General features: G+C 38.5%; 1 protein-coding gene across 5 annotated transcripts in view; it reads right to left on the bottom strand.

The window, feature by feature from the left end:
• Positions 1-19,854, bottom strand: part of NSD2 (nuclear receptor binding SET domain protein 2) — a 75,378-nt gene that overhangs the window by 37,970 nt on the left and 17,554 nt on the right. For all 5 annotated transcript variants that reach the window (XM_030492816.2, XM_030492819.2, XM_030492820.2 and 2 more), the window contains 3 exons: positions 6,650-6,815; positions 2,931-3,097; positions 2,070-2,561 (listed from right to left, as the gene is read on the bottom strand). In XM_030492816.2, the coding sequence (XP_030348676.1) occupies positions 2,070-2,561; positions 2,931-3,097; positions 6,650-6,815 (825 nt within the window). The remainder of the gene's footprint in view (positions 1-2,069; positions 2,562-2,930; positions 3,098-6,649; positions 6,816-19,854) is intronic.

Here is a 19,854-nt window from a genome sequence, read left to right as displayed (position 1 = left end):
TCAGAGACCCCAAAAGAGAAGTCTTCAGTCATTCCTTTCCATTCACTTCCATCCCTTCCCAAGTCTGGGGCCAAAAAGCCTCTTCTGGATCCGTAATTTTCCTTTCTTCTAAGTTTCTACATGCAAATACTAAAGGAGCTATACATTAAACTCTCAGATGCCACCAATACAAGTAGCTCAAAAAAACAGGTCTGGTTTTTAGCCAATGTTTCCTCTCCTTCTACAGCATCAGAACATCTACAACAGCGAAAAAACAAAGTCTTGGAGGGAAAGCGAACCATGCTTACCTAGTTGAACTAGATAAGCCTAATGGAAGGGGAAACTCCAAAGACTAGTTAGGATACAATCTCCAACTTCCACCAAAGGCATAAAACTGACACTTTAAAAGCAACATGACAGGCTGGAAGTGTACACAGGTAACAAGTTCCGTGCAAGAAGTATGCATATCTAATACGGTATTTCCCACTTTGCCAGTTAACTTCAAATCAAGTGAAAGGAAAGACATGTTCTGCTGCCTTGATGGGTTAGAGGGACTGTTATCTGCAGACAGCTGGTATCTGCAGCTTTCACAAACTAGTTCTGTTCTACATTCAGAAGTGCTTCTGTACCTATTTAAATGCATCACACAATCAGGTGGGTTTGGGTTTTCATGACTGATCTTATTAAAAGGTATTTTATGCAACAATGTCAGGATGATTTGTATGTATATTTTATATACAAAATACATAGTATTTTGAAATTGCTTCCTTCTGCTGTTGAACTCTGTGCAACATTAACCACTATCATCAGCAAGCTTTTCAAGTTTATGCAAGTTTTTCAGTTTCCCGTAATGACACTGAAGACAAAGCAATTCCTCAATGTCAAATACTGTAATCATCTTCATATTTTCCATCTATGAATTTGAGAATTACAGTATAACTGTAGTAGGGAGTCAAGCTTGATAAATGGCACAGAAAACAGAAATACATCAGAGACTCAGCATGTCTCTTCTGCGGTAAGATGTTTGGCTAAGAGTCCATAAAACCAGTCATAACAATCTAATTTCTTCCAGAAAAATAATTTCATGTCCCTCAATATTGCTCAAGACTTCTTGCCACCTACATTAAAGGCCAAGGAAATTCCCCCTTGCCACTATATGAGAAGTTACTTACATAAGAAGGTTACTTACAGAAGAACTGGAAATAGAATTCAGATCTCTCAAACATGAAATAGATGATTTACCCATGCAGCTTTTCATAATGATCATGTCAAAATCTGCATTTAATAGTCTGGCTACAAACCTCTTTCCTTTCTGGAGCCAGCAAACTGAACTGCAAATGCTTCTCTCTATTTAACCCAAGCCACCAAAAAGTGTATGTAACACTGTGTTCATTTTCTTTCTCTATATTAGCTTAAGTTGCAACGATCTAAAAAGATCCTAAATTGAACCACAACTAATTGACTTCCATACAACAATCTGTAGAAATGTTCCTATTAAGGTATGTATTTATTCTACCTTGTCTTCAAGTGCAATCCTCTCAAGAGGACCTCATTTCTGTCCCAGCAGATTGCACACTGACAGTGATTTTCACAAGCTTTGATAACTAGATTCTTTTGAAGCTCAGCAACAGATTCTAGGTAGATAAATGGAGTTTGAGGAGCATAAAGACAAGGGAATGCACAAAAGGAATTGAGCCACATCTTCAGAAAGAATGTACTAGCTAACCACAAACAGATTGCTATAAACAGCACAACCTTTGTTATATTTGCCTATGTATGCATAGCTATGTATTTTACTTACATTAAAAATATTTATGGCTAATACAAAGGGCTATAAGATTATGTGGGAAGATATTAATATGACTTATGATTCAAGTACAATGGCATTATTACTATCTTGTTTATAATGCTCATCTACATTCCCTTCTTTCTCTGTTTCCTGTACAAAGATTTGATGCAGGCATACCTAGTCAAAGCTGGAATGTTATGGATTCTACAGTAGTAACTACTTTTTGTCAACTAAAGAAAATTCTTTAAATAAAGAAATGAGAAGAGGCAATCAACAACAATAATGGTGAAACGAGACTAACCTCATCTCTGTGCTTCTGACAAAAGACCAAAAACTGAGATACTGCATCGCCCTTTCTGCTTCGTGGAGTAGATGCTGGAGTTTTCTTTCTATTGAGAGGGGAGCCTATCCCTCTTTTGGATTCTGCCTGTTCGGATGACTTTTGAGGAGTCGTATCCTTAGTCCCTGACTGAGTGCTTTCTTCCATATCATCAGTGGCTGACAATTTTGATGTCCTTCTCCTCCTCTTGTTAGGAATGCCAGACTCCTTCATCGATTTCAGATTTTGAGTGGTTTCTTCGTTCGAGTAAGACGACTCATCTACCTCCTCCAGGGGTTCCACAGCAATGCCAACTTCCTTTGCCACTCGAGGATTAAGATGAGGTCTGTCCCTAACATAGATGAAGGTGTACTTGGCCTTCCGTTCTTCCACTGTCATGCCTACTGCTTCGCTTGCTTGCTTAACACCCATCTCCCACTGTGGCCGCAGCTTCCCTGAAACAGGCTTTAACATCTGCAAGGTAAGATGGCAGTGTGAGAAATTTGCCCACTTCTGATTTTAAAACGCCAAGAGTAACAAAAAACTATTCTAAGAGACTAAGTGTAATGTATAATTATCATTCAGACATTAAAATGGAATTGTGTTTGACAGTACTGGTACCATGCATGAATCAATGACAAAGCAGAAGAGTACTGATTTTTCATAAGTAATAAACAGTGGTAAATCACCCCATTCTTTACATCTCTGAATGAAGTATAAAACTACAGGCCTCTGTAAAACAATCTGTCTTTAAAGCTCTCTAGAACATCGATTTATACCTGTATATACCTCTAACGGTAAAATAAAAAGCTGTAAATCTTGTCTGACTTGGTAGCTTCTTACCTTTATTTTCTCTGCTTTAGTGAGGGCTTGTTTTGCACTTTCGTGGCATAATTGTTCAAACTGGTCTTTTTCTTTAAAGGGCACAAGGCTCTTCTCAAATATCCAGGCTCGCTCTGGGGCATCTCCAAAAAACTGAACATGATATTGACGAAAACTCTTTTTCTGTCCTGGAAATTAAAAACAAATGTATTTAAGATACAACTTAGGTTGTTCTCGGCACTTTCAGACTTAAAGTCTTTTGTAAGCTGCTATAGTTACCATGACAAAAGCACAGTACAACTGGTTAACCTTTCAAAAACCCACTTAACCGGCTTGAAAGTCTCTGAGCTGTAATCTATGGAGTTGGACACAAAAGCCCAATAGTTTAACTCCAAAAACCAATACGCTTTGCTAAACTAACTGAAGGCTACAACTATCTGTCAGTGCTTTTAACTTACAAGCAGGCCTGGATGTTTCTGAAAATGCTACATTTGAAAGAGTTTCCAAAGCTTGGACAGCTGGTGCACTCAGCCTCATCTCTGAGTCACCTAAACTTTACAATACTCTTAAGCAGAAATACACACTTCAGCTAGTTTTAACACTTGAAATCACAACTTCATCTTAACCAAGCTTCTAAGGAATCAAAGCAAGAAACGAAAAGGATTTGGGTGGTGGAAGAGAGGGAAGGGAAAATGGCAAGGTAAGAGAACAATTTAAAACCTAGACAAGAAATATTCATTCTTCTAGCATTGTAAAGAGGAACACTGTCTCACTGTAGTAAGGCACAGGCATACAACCTTCTTTCTGTTAGTACTCTGCAGGTTGCATTCAGACATATGACACTGGGGTTTTGCTAGATTGATTTCTGTAGTTTCTTAGAAAAATGTACCACAGAGATTCTTGATAATGAAGCATAATCCTTGCTCCTTTCAAGGGGCAGAGTAATTCAGTTAGGAACAAATAAACAGCTTTATTTATCTCAAAATAATACTAGATCTATTATGTCATAATAGACCTAATAATCCAATGGCTTAAATCACAGCAACTACCTGATCAAAACTCTGAAAGATCGCTACATGAAAAATTTGTCCGTGGAGTTTATAAGAACCATTGCAACAATTGTATGAAAGCTTGAAATTGTTCTCAAGAAGCCGTTTAGTTTACTACCAACATTGAATCCAGCCATAATACTAGAGATCCTCATTCATTCTGCTCTTAAAAACCTCCTATGAATGAGACCACACCATTTCTCCAGGCAATCAACCCCAATGCTTCACTATCCCTTCCAAGTTCTTAATATGTAGTCTGAATATTCATTGCTACTAAGCTCTCTTCTTCCCAGAACAAGAAGAGTTTATGCCTTTTCTTCTTTGCATGTAACTTATTTAAGGTCAGTTACTGGGTTCTCCTTTAGCTCTTCCTTGTTAGATTAAACAGCCCCAGCTCCCTCCATCTGCCTGCGCGGATAGACAGTCTCCTATATGTCTACTCATGCTGCCCTCAGAACTTTCTGTTTGGTCCATGTTTCTTTAAATTAGATGGCCCAAACAGGAATTAAAAAACCAAATGCTCCCATTGAGGCCATGCTACCACTGGAAAAGCAAAGGATCTAATTCATGCTTTTCAAGTAGCACTATTAACTTATGTCAGTGTGATTTTGGTCTTTCTGCACAGAAAACTACAATGGGTTACTATGATTGATTCCTCTCTGTGAAAATGCAGCTTTATACCTCTTTCCCAGCGTAACCACTATAAAAATCCAAGCCCTGTTCCTACTGAACCGAGGGGTTTATTTTTCAGGCTACACCTCCAATGTGTCAGGATGATTCAGATTTCCGATCCTACATGCTTAGACTCCTCCCTTCACACTGGAAATCTGTAACTCCAATGCAAATTTTAGATGTATATTCTAGTCCATTCTCCAAGTTCTCAATACAACCCTTGAAAACTAGATAAAAACTAAACCACAAAAACACTGCTTTCCCACACTTGGAAATACATATTTCAAAGTTACTGAAATCTCTAGTGACAAGTAAATGCCCTGCTCTGTTCATAACAATGGAAGCTGATACTTTTGCTTGTTCTAATAAAATACATGAAATCATTTAGAAGCATAAGTATCATAACAAAGTTATGTGCTCCTATTTTGATTTGATATTCCTATTAACCTCTTGCTTTTCTCCTTAAAATTTTCTGGATTCCATTTTCAGGTTTTCTAAACTTCCAGTACAGTTTGGCATAAACATAGTAAAAAACAGTTTACAGTCCTCAGCTGGAGTTAAAACTAGTGAGGGATGCAAACTGCAGCAAGAAGATTTGCTATAAATACAACAGTAGCAAAAGGAAGGCTAAGGAATGCTCACTGGTGCAGGAGACTAAGTGACAAAGGACACAGGCTGGGGGACTCCACACCTCTCTGTCTCAGGGTTTTGCTTGGTTTTTAAACTAACATCTGTCCCGAAGCCTTCTGGTCCCTTAGTCTAGTGATAAAGGCTGCAGGACTCACACACTACCCACAGCATGTTAAGAAAAAGTCAGAGAGCACTTAATCAGATTGGACATTTCTAAGATTATGGACCAGATAGGATGCTTCAGAAGAAGCTAAAGGTGCTGGCCAATGTGATTTCAATGGTGATCTCTATCATTTTTGAAAGGTCACAGCCATTTGGGGAGATACCCAGTGACTGGAAAAAGGCAAACACTCCAAACATTGCACCTATCTTCAAGAAAAACAGTAACAAACTGGGGAACTACAAGCTAGGGGGACTAGCTTACTCTCAGTGACTACAAGATTAGGTGGCAAATTCTCCTAAAAGACATGTGCAAGCACATGGAAGACAAGAATGTGTCTGGGAATAGCCAGCATAGGCTCACCAATGGGAAATTGTGCCTAATCAATCTGATTCACACAGCGCTAGTACAAAAAGCAATGGACACAGGTTGAAAGGGAATTTCAACTAGATGAAGGAAAAGGTTTTCTTGCCATAATGGCTGCCAATCACTGGAACCATTTGCCAAGAAAAGCTGTAAAGTCACCATCCCTGAAGATATTAAATATTTGACTGTACAAGGCCCTCAGCAACCTGTCTCTAACTTGGAAACCATAGAACTTGTAGATGTCCTTTCCAACCTCTGCCACTTTATCATTCTACAACCAGCAGAGAAGCCTCAAAAGTTTCAGGTGTCAGAACAGAGAACAAAGCTGCAAAGGACATGAAGAAATCGTACAGATTCCTACTCAAAAAGCTTGTTAATACTTGACAGTCACTGTATTTAGAATAAATTAGTTTTGTCTGTAGGTAACAGTACTGATTTTACAAACCACAGAAAATTTACCTGAGTTATGGACTACTTGTAATAAAGCAAGATCGGCAGGAGTATTTAATTCCCATTAGCTTTCAATAAAATTTTTAGCCCATATCACATCTCCAAGCATCTCCACGAAAACAATGGAAAGTACCATCAGATAACTTTTTAATAAGACTTCACACAGTTTCATAGATCACAATTTTGATATCTGTTGGAGAATGTTCTCAGTTAAAAATACACAGTAGGAAAAAAGCTCTGTCTGCTATATGCTCAAGAACAGTGTTTACATGATTATAACATTCCTTTTGACAACAAGGAGGTGATTCAGCTACTTATACAACTGAATAGATAAGATAAAGAACAGAATTTTCCCAAAACAATGGTTATGTATACCTGAAAAAATCGGGATGTTTGTAGCATCACTGACATACCTTTTAGTTTAGTGTAGGCGTGGAGAACAGGATCAGCAGAAACCATACATGGCCACCATGGAAAACCAGACACTTTTGACCACACTAGATCTCCTATGTTATACTTCAACAGATGGACTTTGTCTTCTTTGATGGTACCTTGAGTTGGATCTCTCTTAGCAGGAGCCTTAAAAGATAACAAAAAAAGAAAGAAAAAAAACCTATCACCATGTTTCTTCAGATGTGCACTAAACAGCACACAAAAATAACCAACAAATTGCAGTTTGTATTCTGATTAAACATTCTCATTGTATGTAAAAACAGTGGTAATGGAAGCAGTGAAATAAGAAACAGTTCACCAGAATAAAGAACTATCGTGTTTGCTAGCAAACAATAATTCTACTTCATGTAATAAAAAGCTAAGTCATAAAAAAAAAAAAAAATACAAGTTCCATTTATGTTTTTAGTTTTAGTTAGAAATATTGGCAAGTAAGCTGTGGTTTGCCTTTATCTTTTTGAAGAACTGCAGAGAGACCATCAGGAAGGCTTACTTTAATTTCAAACACATTAACTGAACACTGGATGTAGATGTGGAAGAGCCAATCTCCCTCTGTATTCAATATTATTTACCAAGTAAAGTATAATAAACACAAATGTTTTCTTACATTTAAAACCATAAAATATCTCAAACTAGAATAGACTGAAATACTGCCTTTATGTCTAAACAGAAAATGCATAAACCACCAGTTAAAACCCCCCAACACTGCATCTTTCAGCTGTATTTTTACATACTGAGAATTGCGACATGAACCCTTCCCCACACCCTTTAGCAAGGTTCTTTTCTGTTCCAGTCCTGGCAGTAAAAGTTTGTGAGTGCTCAGCTGGTGCTCTGAAGCTATTTTAGCTATTGGAAAACAATTACAGAACTACTTCCACTTCAAGGGACAGATTTAACCACAAGGGAGTTTTGTGCTCCCCTGTGATAGACACATTTTTACTGCTTCATAACAAGGTCAGCAGCACAGACATTTATTTACCAACTAACGCCATTTCATGAAGTTAGTTATATCTTCTCTTTTTAGCTTCATCTTTTCTCTTTGATATAAATAATGTACACCTTTATTTAGGTAAGCACCAGTTCTGGATGTAACAAAGCACAGGATGTGTCGCATTACAGATATGTTAAAAAAACTAACAGTTATAATTTGTGGGTTTTTTTTTCCCCCCCTCATTTTTCTAGCACTAAATTTATGCGCAACGTTTTATCATTCATCTTGCCAGTAGTACCAGCTCGCATACAGAGCTTCAGGCTTTCAGTGGATTTAATGTTAGACCTGGAGCAAAATTCTGTTTCAATTAATCAGAAGTGACAAGAAGAAAGAATGAAAACTGTTAAGAAACTGGAAACCTAGAATGCAAGTATTTGGAGCATTATGTTGTATCAAAGTAGATCAGGCTACCTTGTACTTGGTTTTAAATCCAGATAATACTACTATAACTAGTTACACGTTATTTTCCAAACACAAACATCTTTGATGTGCTGCAAAACCATAGAGATTTTTCTTACACTTCAAACATACAGGTAGATTCAATCAAAAAACCTAAAGCTTAATGTACTCAGAAAGTCCTTTCCTCAAAGGTTTTACAGCTAGGCCTGGTAAACACACATGATGCTATGTCATCTGATTGTTAGGGACAGTTACTCATCCAGTGATTCAGCTTTTCTGATGAATTCAGACTTGGTTCATGTGCCTGCAGCCAGAGCCATGTTCCCATGTCTCAAGGTTTTTGGCTCTCTAAGGATTCTGTAAGACTGTCAGAAAACCCCTCCCGCTGAGCTTGCCTCAAGTCCAGCACTCTCAATAGACCTCAAAGATTCTAAGCAGATGTGATAAATCAAACCCTCCTTCTAGCAGTTAAACATGACATGAAAAGTTACGCTTAAAAGCTGAAAATTAAGAAATACATACGCTGAGAAAAGATCTGCAAAAACATCAATCCCAACACACAAACTGACTTCAGCATTTAAACTAAACCGGTGGGCTGAAAATGGTTTTCAATGAGTTCAGCCCCTCAGAAATGTAGAATTTACTGAGGATTCTGAGTCTCAGTTTTGATTTATGAGTCCCTGGTTGTTTTTTTTCAGAAAGTGGAGCTAAGCTGCAAAGATTTATGACTACAGTGTGAGAGGGAGCTGGCTGGAATAATGAAAAGGGTCTAGCAGTGCTTCTTACTGCAGCATAATCCAAGAGGGGTGGCAGTACAGGGGTGAGTATCACATTTGAATGTATCTATGAACACTTTGCAAACTCTTAAAATGCCCACAAGACTGATTTTATAGTGTTACTATACTGGATCATGATAAAAAACTTGAAAATGACAGGCTGTGATAAAACCTGCAAGGTTTATCTATACCACACTTGCTGTATGTATGCTTTCTTTTGGTGATAAAATCTGCATACTTTAAAAGAATGGCAAAATACAGCACAGAATTCTACATACAGAATTTTTTAAAGAGCTCTCATATAAGGTTATTTAAAAGCCTATAGGAAATTATCACTATGAACTCGCTCACCTCCATCTTACTTTCCCACATCATTCTGGTTTAGTTTGATTTTCTTATTCTGGGAATTACTCTGATCTATTTAATTGCTATCCTAAGAGTGAACAGTGAGGTGAAATTCCTGGCATGTACTTCTGAGACAAGCAACTTCAACAGTCTCTTCAAAAGCATTTTTACAAAATGCCAGCACTGCATTATGTTTAACTGTTTAAATTGTTTAAAAATGTCAGAAAATGCTGGATAGCAGAAGACAGTCATATGCATAGATTGTAACTTCAATGTCCAAGCTGGTTTTTTTTTTTAAGTTAGTGATGGAATGGGAAGAAGAGAGCATTTTTAAACAAATTTGCAACCCAGTCTCCTGATGGCATCTATGTTCTCATATGATGAGAGCTGGAGCTTCTTTAGACACTTGGACCGTCTGCTATTTATAAGAACAGGAAATCACCATTCAACTTACAAAGTGATACAGAAAAATGTAATTTGGCTTGCAGGAGTTTTTTCCTCCTGAAGAAAATAGGAATTACTGTTTAGTCAAATTTTGATTGCTAATGATACATCGTCAGACAGAACAGGGCATCTCCTGTGCACCTGTGGAAGATGGAGAGCCAGGACTGGATGTGCACTTGTACCAGAAGGCAGGGAATACCTCCTCCTGCAATAGCTGATCTATTCTTGGTGTGATGATACTTAAGCAAGCAAATTAAGATGGTTTACAGCCCAACTGTAAAGCAAGGGAAGGGCACACAAAAATCAGACTATTTAAAAATAACTTCCCTTTAATTTCTGGCTCTTTATATCCTTTTACACCTTTTTAGTTCTTGAAATTGGTCTCATCTCTAATTAAATCCTACCCATAAACGTCAACAACGTAAAGTCTGTTGGGCCTTCTGTGCTGCAGAGGAGCACAAAACAATCTTTGCTTGCTGTCGTTGCTAAGTAAGTCCTGACTGCTCTGTGTATGATCCATCCTGCTCCTTCTACTGCAGATTTGACAGAAGTAAACACACACACACACACACACACACACACACACACACACACATTCATTTAGTCACAGAATTCCCCCCCCTCCTTAATTACAGGCAAGCTTTGCAGCCTCTGAGATAACTACCACCACAATCACCTTAGGCCCAGACTTTAAAACCAGTTATGCTAAACAGAGGAAGGAAACAGCTTGTGATTGTATTTCTTTTCTATTTTGAGAAGAGATTCCTGGGTTTTTCCCCCCCCCTTTCAAACACCAGACTGCAGAGAAGTTACATAAATGGGCAATCAAAGCCTGGGTGATGACTCCCACACAGACCAGTCCTAACACTGAACAAATACATGGGCCATTTGACAGGCTCTGCACCACTCAGTATGGCAGACACTGAAATTCCTGACTTTCTGGATTAATATCCTAATGAAAGGCTTGCTCTGAGAGGCAGCTAGATGGATTTTAACTTTATTTTCTCCAGGAGGGCATGGAGTGTGGAATGGGAGTAATTGCTTTCTTGTAACTGAATTTTTCTGTGAGCAATTATGCCTTGAAGAGTAACATCATCCTTAAAAACTCATGTGGACTAGCAGCTGCAATAGGCTGAGAAGGACCAAGAAAGAAAAGAAGATTAAACATGCGTTTCCTCTTCCTTTAACATTTCACAGATTTGTTTGTCATTTCTCTCAGCACTTTCATAAGCGATGAGTGACAGGCAGATTGAGAAGAATTTATGACAATGCTGTAGAATTTTACCAGCCCAAAGAAGTGGCTTGGACATAGAAACACCAGTATTTAATTAACTTTGCCTACATCTGATCAAAGGAATCCAATCAATTTCCATTTAGTTCTCGTCTGACTGAAGAACATGATGAGAAAAGAACACACCACGAGTGACGGGTAACTTCAAAGCTTAAAACTATCTTAAAATGACCAAAGAAAAACACATTTAAAATCAGCATTTACTGTACTGAGAGCTTTAGGTTTGTTTGTAGTCTCTGTTATGAAATTAACATGATGAGTGTTGAGTAAACAAAGGACAAAGGTAATTTCAAAACAATGAAACACCTAGATGCTTACTAGGTAGTATCAGACAGAGATAACTTTATCCCTTTTCAAGTGATCAGTGGTAGAGATACTACTATTATAATAATCTATTTTGTGTACATATGCACGTGTGCATACATGTACGAGGAACCCCTTTGAAGAACCCCTCAAAATTATTGCAAATTACCTTAGGCATCCAAAAGCTATTATTTCACATTACAAACTTGGAAAGCATTAAACGTTAAAAAACCTTGATCGAACTGTAAATTGTCAGAGAGGGATTAGACAAAGAACAGTGTTGAGAATTAGTGAGGAATACAGCACCAGAATTTAATATTGGACAAAAAGAGAAAAATTAAAACAGGTGAGGACATGAAGACAATAAATGCTCTCCTCTGTGTAACATAACAAGGAAGCACATATTGAACAACTTGCAGACATCCAATATCTCCCTTTGTTTTTATTTTCAGTTCAGTTCCATCCTGAACCAAAGAATTTCCACTGGACTGCACTGTAACTGAAGGCCATGCTACAAACACAGACTGCTGGAGGTCTGCTTGCACTATTGCTCTATTGCTTTTTATTTCAGAATAGAAAACAATCTACTAGCATTACAAAGAAATACGAACAAAATAATCAAGGTCACTAAACAGAATATATGCAATTAAAATGGACTTTGAACCAAAGGTAGAACACACAAACTTAGTCAAATTTGTTCCCTTACTATGGGAAAGATAATATTGCTTGCTGACCAAACCAACATATTTTCCTGGTCCTGCTATGTACTTGTGCTGTGTTTCATCCACTAATACTCCCGTTTTCTACCATGGACTTGTGTAATGAAAATAAAAGTAAAAACGTTTTGTTTTCTCTCTCCTCTCTATCAGGACAGATAAAGAACTAAGGAAGTGGTTGCAGAACAAACTTCATTGCTTTCAGAGGTTCAGGAGAGGTGGTAGGTTTGTCTGGAGACAAGCAAAGGGAACGACAGAACAGAAAAGATTGTTTTTGTCATGTTGTTCAGTCACTTGACTTCGCCAGTGATTAAGGACACTATAAACAAGCAAACAAACAAACTACGTAATAGGACAATGACTCCAAATGTTTATTCCTTGAAAAACCACCAATTACATTCTCAGGAAAGCTCTCGCTTCCTGAAACATTCAGGAATTAATTTGACAGAATACAAATCACCCTTCAGTCTTCAGGCAAAGGAATGGAGGGATGCAGCTACTTCCCTGATGAGTGATGTCCTGTCATTCACGACAGAGAAACAGCTTCTTTTCTCTCTGTGATTGAGGACAATAATCTCATGAAGTCAAATCACTTTAAAACAAAAAATGACAACCACAGCTGATTAAAATAGCTGCAAAATCCTCTATGTGCACTATTGCTTCAAATGAAAAGGGTGGCCACTTAAGCCTGTTAAGAAAAGGCCAGTGCTCATTCTAAGTGATCCTGTCTATAAAAATAGTATCCTCACCAACATAACTGCTTTACTGGTTTGTTAGTTATTTCTAAGATTATAATTCACACGTTAAACTGTTTACCACAGAGGGACAAGTCCTTAGAGGCCCTATGTTTATCCAAATAGCTCCCATTTTCTGGGATGTGGGGGAGTATATTTAGATAGTAAACCACAAGTAACAGAATGTATTAATAAAAATAAGATTTTCCACTTTGTCTTGTTATATTGTTTATTATCCGATGGAAGAATGCTGTACAATTACATATTCAGCAACCCACTGCCTACAGTGAGAATGTTTCAGGTAGGAGACTAAAGAGTAAACCAGACCCTCACAAGAAGATTAAGAGAAAATGCTGAATTATTACTACAGAATGAAGAAGGATGAGGAAACGTGAAGGAAGAAGCAATGAGTTGGCAAAATTTTGTGTTCCATACTCAGTAAACCAGAAAGGGACACTTCAGTAAAGCATCCAAAGACTGCAGCCCTCAAAAGGCCACTGCAACAACCCCTGCGCAATTCAATCTGCAACACCCTTATAAAACATGCACTATATTGTGCAGTGAGGTAAAGACTGAGGGGGAAAGAGGACATTAAAAGTCCAGATCAGAACAAAAAAATATGAACAAACTATCCTGGGGGTTGATTTGTTAAGTTTTTCAGATTCCAGATTGTTTCATACCAAGCCAGAGATTTAACTAAACCCTTTCAAATTCCATTTCAAAAGCAATTACATTAAATGTATTTCTTCAAGTTTTCTTCCGTTACTAACCACTTCTTTTCTTCTGCTACTGACAGGGGGGGTTCAAATCTGGCAGCGTGAAGAATAACATTTGCACAAGTTTGAATCTTCCTGCCACAACTGGGATGTATTTATTTTTCTTCAATGTGCTTAGACAGTAAAGCTATAAAACAAGAGGACAAAAAAAAGGGTAAAGAAAATCACTGCTCTACTTGCAGATCCCCTGAAAACCACCTGTGCCGGCTGAGGCTCTTTGAAACCAAATCTAAGTTCTGTGACAATAGATTTGTTTCCTCCATTTCTTTCCACAAACTCATCTATAGCAGTTTGTGGACAGCATGTTGAATCACCACGCAGGATCCTCCCCTCTGAGAGGGAAAGCAAACAGAAGACTCTACAAATCTATTGAACTTTAGACAGGGCTTCATAACGTAGATGATGCATTTTTAAACAAGATAAAAGCTCAAATTTGTATTTCTAATCAACCACTAAAGTCCTGGTTACATTTCAATTCTTTTTTGCTGGCTTTGGTTCCCTCATTAGCAAGTCTCCAGCAGACGAGACTTTTTTTTAAAGATGATTTTACATTTAAAAACAAATCTGTCTATCCGAATGAGCAATCTTCCTCTCCACAAACACTGCATGAGCAAGGATTTCAGAAAGCAACTTAACACGGTATTTTAGTAACTAGGATACAACCCTTTTTCAGAGTAAAGAGTTGAAGAGAAACAGATTCAATCATTCACAGATTGATCCAGTAAAATGCAAGTCCTGGAACATTTCCCAACACTCGATCTCTCTTAAAAATGGGGAGAGAGGTTTCTTAGCTGCTTTACTCCATTTCTGCATTTACATTTAGATGACCTCTTAAATTGTAAGTTAATGCCTTATTATTGAAAGGTTCAATGTTTTGGAAATTTAAATTAGGTAAGGCTGGATGAGAATGAATGAAACCACCTTTAATATTGAGTATTAGAAAAAGATTTCTGCCTACATCCAACTTCTCTAACCTTTATCCAGCCTCAAAAGTTACAACTTTTGATGCAGTATCTGGGTATATAACACAGTGTGGATATGAGATACTACAGAAGTCTGGAACAGTGTAACTGTAGAGGAAGTTTGGCAGAGGAAACAGTTATTTCTGAATAATTTCCATATGAATTTCACTTAGGATAACTGAATGAAAGTTAAATCATCTCAGCGTACCTACAGATTTTCAGAATGCCATATCCATATGTATTTCATTATCTGCATGTACAATAGTTTCACATCCGTTCAAGACCAGAATCTGTGTCAGTGCCTTACCCTTAGCACTCCCGTACGCCTTTACAGAGTTCAGTAGGAAAGTTTTCCCAAAACACTTTCTTAACAGATATCCTCCTCTTGGTAGTTCACAGACATCCAAGATAGCACAGGAAGATGTTCTGAATCCTAAAAATGTACTTGGTAGAAAACAGAAAAACCCAAGCCCAGATAATACTGCCAACAGACAACTCCATCTACAGAACACTGCTTTCTGGTGAAGGCAGATACCTGTATCTACTTTTTTTGGCAACATGAATGCTTCGAAAGAACAGGCTTAAACAGAACAAACTCTGATTTGGCATAAAGGAGCTCTGTTAATTAAATAATAATTTGACATAGTCCAAGTACTACTTTGCCTTTGAGATTAGACCTTTAAACATGAATCCCCAAACCCAAAAACAGACACAAGAGGTTTCCATCCAGGTTGTGTTGTTACATATACCTAGTAGGTCCTACTCTTTTAGAGATGAAATGCAATAAACCGTGTCAGTGGTTAATCAACCCAGGGGCAATTGTGGGGAGGATAAACAAAAACCAAAACAAACCTAAACCTACATTTCCTCGATTTGGCAATGCTGAAGCATATTCCTGAAACATTCGTTATTTTCAGCAATAGATGTACAGAAATCCTGGGGAAACCCCAACCAGAAATGCCCCGACCCCATGTGAATATTCAAATAGGGCAGTAAAACCTCATGAAGCACATGATCCAAGTACTATCAATTCCACAAGAGCTAAGATCCCAATATTTTACTTCATCACAAGCATCCTCAACATACACTCGAGTTGACTTTTATCTACCAAAAGAAGCAATAAAGAAACAAACCCAAGCTTTTCTAACATGAGTTGCAGCTATGGGGCCACAGATTCACTTCTCTTCTCTACACAAGTGCAGCAGAGCTTCTTTAACAAAAGGCTGTGCAAGATTCAGTTTCTCCTCTTGTACTGGGCTTCCAAAGTAAAGCATTTTTATGAACTGTCTTTCTGAGAAGGGAATTAATTCCTTATAACTGACAACTTACGCTTTAGATACTGACCATTTTATGATGTACAGGAGAACAACTCCTGTAGGTACTTTGGGTATTCACAGAAAGCAGACATGTCAGCGTTAGCCCGGTTGGACCTATTTGTTTAGAACAGCAGGATAATGAAACATGGCAATAGACAAACATAAAATTAGTGTCTGTGAACAAAGACCTCTTTTAAAGGTCTTAAAGTTCACATGCTCTACATGAAATCTACTCCAGAACAAGGAAACTTATAAAGGAGGCTGATATCACTGTTCCAAGAGAGACCAAAATATTTTGCTTCTGCTACTTTGCCTAAGGGTTACTACAAAGCATCTTTCTTCCTTGACAAAAGGGGGCTTTAAGGGCCAGAAATGACATCTGGTACAGATCACTGAAGTTTCCCAAAAATCTGCCTGTAAATCCATCCAAGTAACATAACCCTGAACTGTAGGTCTACTCGTAGCTAAATATGAAAGTTCGACATGCATTATTTTGGTTAAGGAGAACACTGAGCAGAAAGGCTTCACAGTATCTTGGACAGGAAAGCAGTGAAAACAAGCAAATTCCTTACGACACCAACCAGAAGTGGTCAATACAACGTGAAGAGGAGATGCTAAGATGACAGTATTCATTGAAATACTACACTACATGTGCAACAACTAAGAGTAAGTCTGGTCAACTTAAAAAGAACAATTGAACCAAAAAAGTGTCATTAACATCTCAACTGTGTTATGGCACACAACCTGCTGTTGAGACGTAAAGGGAAGATAGTTCTTCCAGAACACAGCCCACTCACCACTTTATTTGAGCTGTCATGTCCACCATACTGCCCAAAAGACCAAAATAGAAAGTCCCGCAATGCGGGAAATACAAAGCAAAGATGAGTATGAAACAATGCAAGAGCTGCTGACATTGTTAAATTTGACTGAGATCACATCTGGTCTGCTCTTCTCCATAAAAACTGGCTCAGTGCTCATCAGCAATCAAGAAGAATCAATTAAATGCTGAGTATTATTTATACTGAAAAATGATGAAATGGAGAACAATACAGAAAATCATTACATGCCACTGTATGCATCCACAAGAGATCTTGAGTGTCCTGTGCTATTCTGGTCCCTCATTCTCAAAAGCAGAGACAGCAGAACCCAAAGGGCATCACGGGTCAAGAAAAAAAGGATGATGATAAGAAGTAACATTCTGGAATGGCTCCTATATGTGGAACAATGCATTAGCATTTTTTAATTAAAAATTGAGCAGGTTTGTGAAAAAACTATAAAATTATCAGTAATAGAGAAGTTTGTCCATGATCCCTACTTCTAGTATTATGAGAGAATCAAGTGAAACAAGTAGGTGGCAAACTGAAAAGTAAAAAGAGCTGCTCTCTTACTTAATGTAATAGATGCAAAAAGTTCACACTAGGTCAAAAGGAAACTGAGGACTTTTTGCATGAATTTAGCCATCTACAGCTATTAAATACAAAATCACCAGCTCTAGAAACCTGAGTCACAAACTGCCGTAGGCGGAATATATTCAAAGAGAGCATCACTCCATGATTTGCCACGTCTACACTCTCCATTATGCATCCTCCGCTGAGCCTCACCCCTGAGATGAGGTGCTGAATTAAACAGCTCTTGATCCAACTTGGTAGAGCTATTCTTATACAGCATTTTTGTCATCACTTCAAGGTATATTTCATATTTGATTTGGAGTCTTCCACCAATGAAGAGAGGGGAATAAAAAGTATAAAAGTATTTATATTTACACACTGAGACGACAGTTTTACGTAGCAAGTGTATTTAGTTCAACCACTTTTACATACAAGAATAGGAAATGTGGCATGGAGAGCCTTGAACAAATACTTAAGCTTTCTGTAGTTAATTTTCTAGCCACTGAGAATACTCATAGCTTCTGATCTCCCCCCAAACCAGTACACTCTTGACGCTGTATGCATTTTGGTGCTTCTCAGCCTACAAGTAGTTCTTCAAAATACTTTACCAATGAGGCATTAAGAACAATTTAAAGTTCCAAAGCAACAACCACTGCTGCGCACCGTGAGCTGCTTAGTACAAACAGGTTTTCAACATGCAGCTGAACATAAGCCTTTGCTAACAGCTAACTCAGAACAGTAGCTCAGGAACCCTTCCAAAAGGTGTAAGAAGTTATTTCTCTTGTTCCTCAAGGGATCACCCAGAAGAGAGTTCTAGGGTTATTCCTACTCCTTTGGGATTCTAACATCGGCTAGCCAGCCTGTGTTACCACTCACCTGAAGACAGGATCTGATACCTCAAGAACAGCCTATTAGAAAAGAAAAAGTAACTGAGTTCATTTTACCCTACAACTACAGAACCTAACTCCTGTGGCAGTTTAGCTGCACATTTTATCACTAGTTCAGTAATTGTATTTGAGCAGGAATTCCTAATAAGTGATGATGAAAATCAATTCCCCCTTCTCCAAAAGACACATTTCTGTGAGTTTTTCTGTTTACTTTTTTTGAAAATGAAAACTAAATAACTCACCTCAGGATCTGGCTGTAACAGCTATAAATCAAATATTTGATGAACACAGTTCTCCAGTCTTATAGAGGAAACTTGTAGGTTCCTGCTCCTATCTACTGATTAGATGCAAGCATCAGAGCAACATCACCACCTTCAGCAATCCCCATCTGCCTGTGCACATGCACAGAAGCATAAAAAGCAGCAGATAACCCTCAAACTGCTTCTGTTCTACCCTTACTGGGTTTCTAAATCATTGCCATTCACTGAGAAAGGCACTATAACACTATGTAGATATTGGATATAACGGAGTTGGCTGGAACAGTTTTATTTTGTGAAGATGAAGTGGCAACAAAAACACATTACAAGGACCACTGGATTTTCTCCAGTAACTTGCAATTGCACCTCCCCCCCCCCAAATGTAGCTGCTGCAAAGTCATTCTGTACTGAGCAGCAAGAGTAACAAAGTGCCAAGTTTCTGGTATATTATTACTAAAAGAAGGCTACAAGAAAACTGGATAGGAAGCTATGTGGAAGGTACAGCTTTTGGATCATGTACATCTTACACAGCTGGAATCCCTAAACTAGTAAGTACAGCAGCGTGTGGACTTCCAGGTTTGTTCTGGACACAGCGCTGCTGCTTTTCTGAGCTACTGCACCCGTGCTAGGAAGTCCTGCCAGGAAGCCATGCCAAAAGGGCAAACTGCCACTTGTAGGCCCAAACCGGCTTATGCAGAACAAGCTCAAGTGTGCCAGTATCACATGCTGAGCTGTTATTAGGGTTAGAGAGCACAGACCTACCTTGGGACCACCAGCATGAGAGGTGAAGGTATATGTACTCTATTTCCCGTACAGAAACTCTGGATTGCTCCAGGGATCAGACTTGGATTACTTCGTATTAGCGTATGAAGTAAACCTCTGCCATTCTCCTCCAGACAGGACTGTTTCACTTCTAACAAAACCACTGAGTGGGAAAAAAACAGGGAAGTCCTCATTCCTAACTGGTAGTGTTACAAGAACTGAGAAAAACAATGACTGAAAAAGCAGTCACCACAAAAGCTAGCAGTGAGGCACAGTGCCACTCTCATGGGCAGCACTGTCAAGTGGGCAACTATCAGACTCCTCTTCATCAGGAATTGTAGTAATAGGACAAAGGGGAATGAGTTTAAACTTAAACAGGAGAAGTTCAGGTTAGATACAAGGAAGAAGTTCTTTACTGTGAGGGTGGTGAGGCACTGGCACAGGTTGCCCAAAGAAGAGGTAAATGCTCCATCCCTGGCAGTGTTCAAGGCCAGGCTGGACAGAGCCTGGGGTGACACCGTCTAGTGTGAGGTGTCCCTGCCCATGGTGGGGGGGGTGGAACCAGATGATCTTAAGGTCCTTTCCAAACCATTCTATGGGTCTGGTGTTGATTCAAATATTTAACATGTGAAACCTACCACGCATAACACAGAACATTTGGAGGTGGTGCCAGACTGCTATCAGTGTAGTGCCTTAGCATAAAAGTTACTAAACCAGGTCTTATCAGAAAAGGCCTGGAGTTTAAAGTAAACTGCTCAGGTGGAGAGACACTTGGGGTGAGGAAGAACGGTGAAAGGCAGCAGGGGAGGGAGGAAAGAGCC

Source organism: Strigops habroptila, chromosome 7, assembly GCF_004027225.2.
Source record: "Strigops habroptila isolate Jane chromosome 7, bStrHab1.2.pri, whole genome shotgun sequence".
NCBI classification, from domain to species: domain Eukaryota; kingdom Metazoa; phylum Chordata; class Aves; order Psittaciformes; family Psittacidae; genus Strigops; species Strigops habroptila.
The sequence above is the reverse complement of the archived record's forward strand: the minus strand, read 5'-3'. Positions and strand labels throughout refer to the sequence as shown.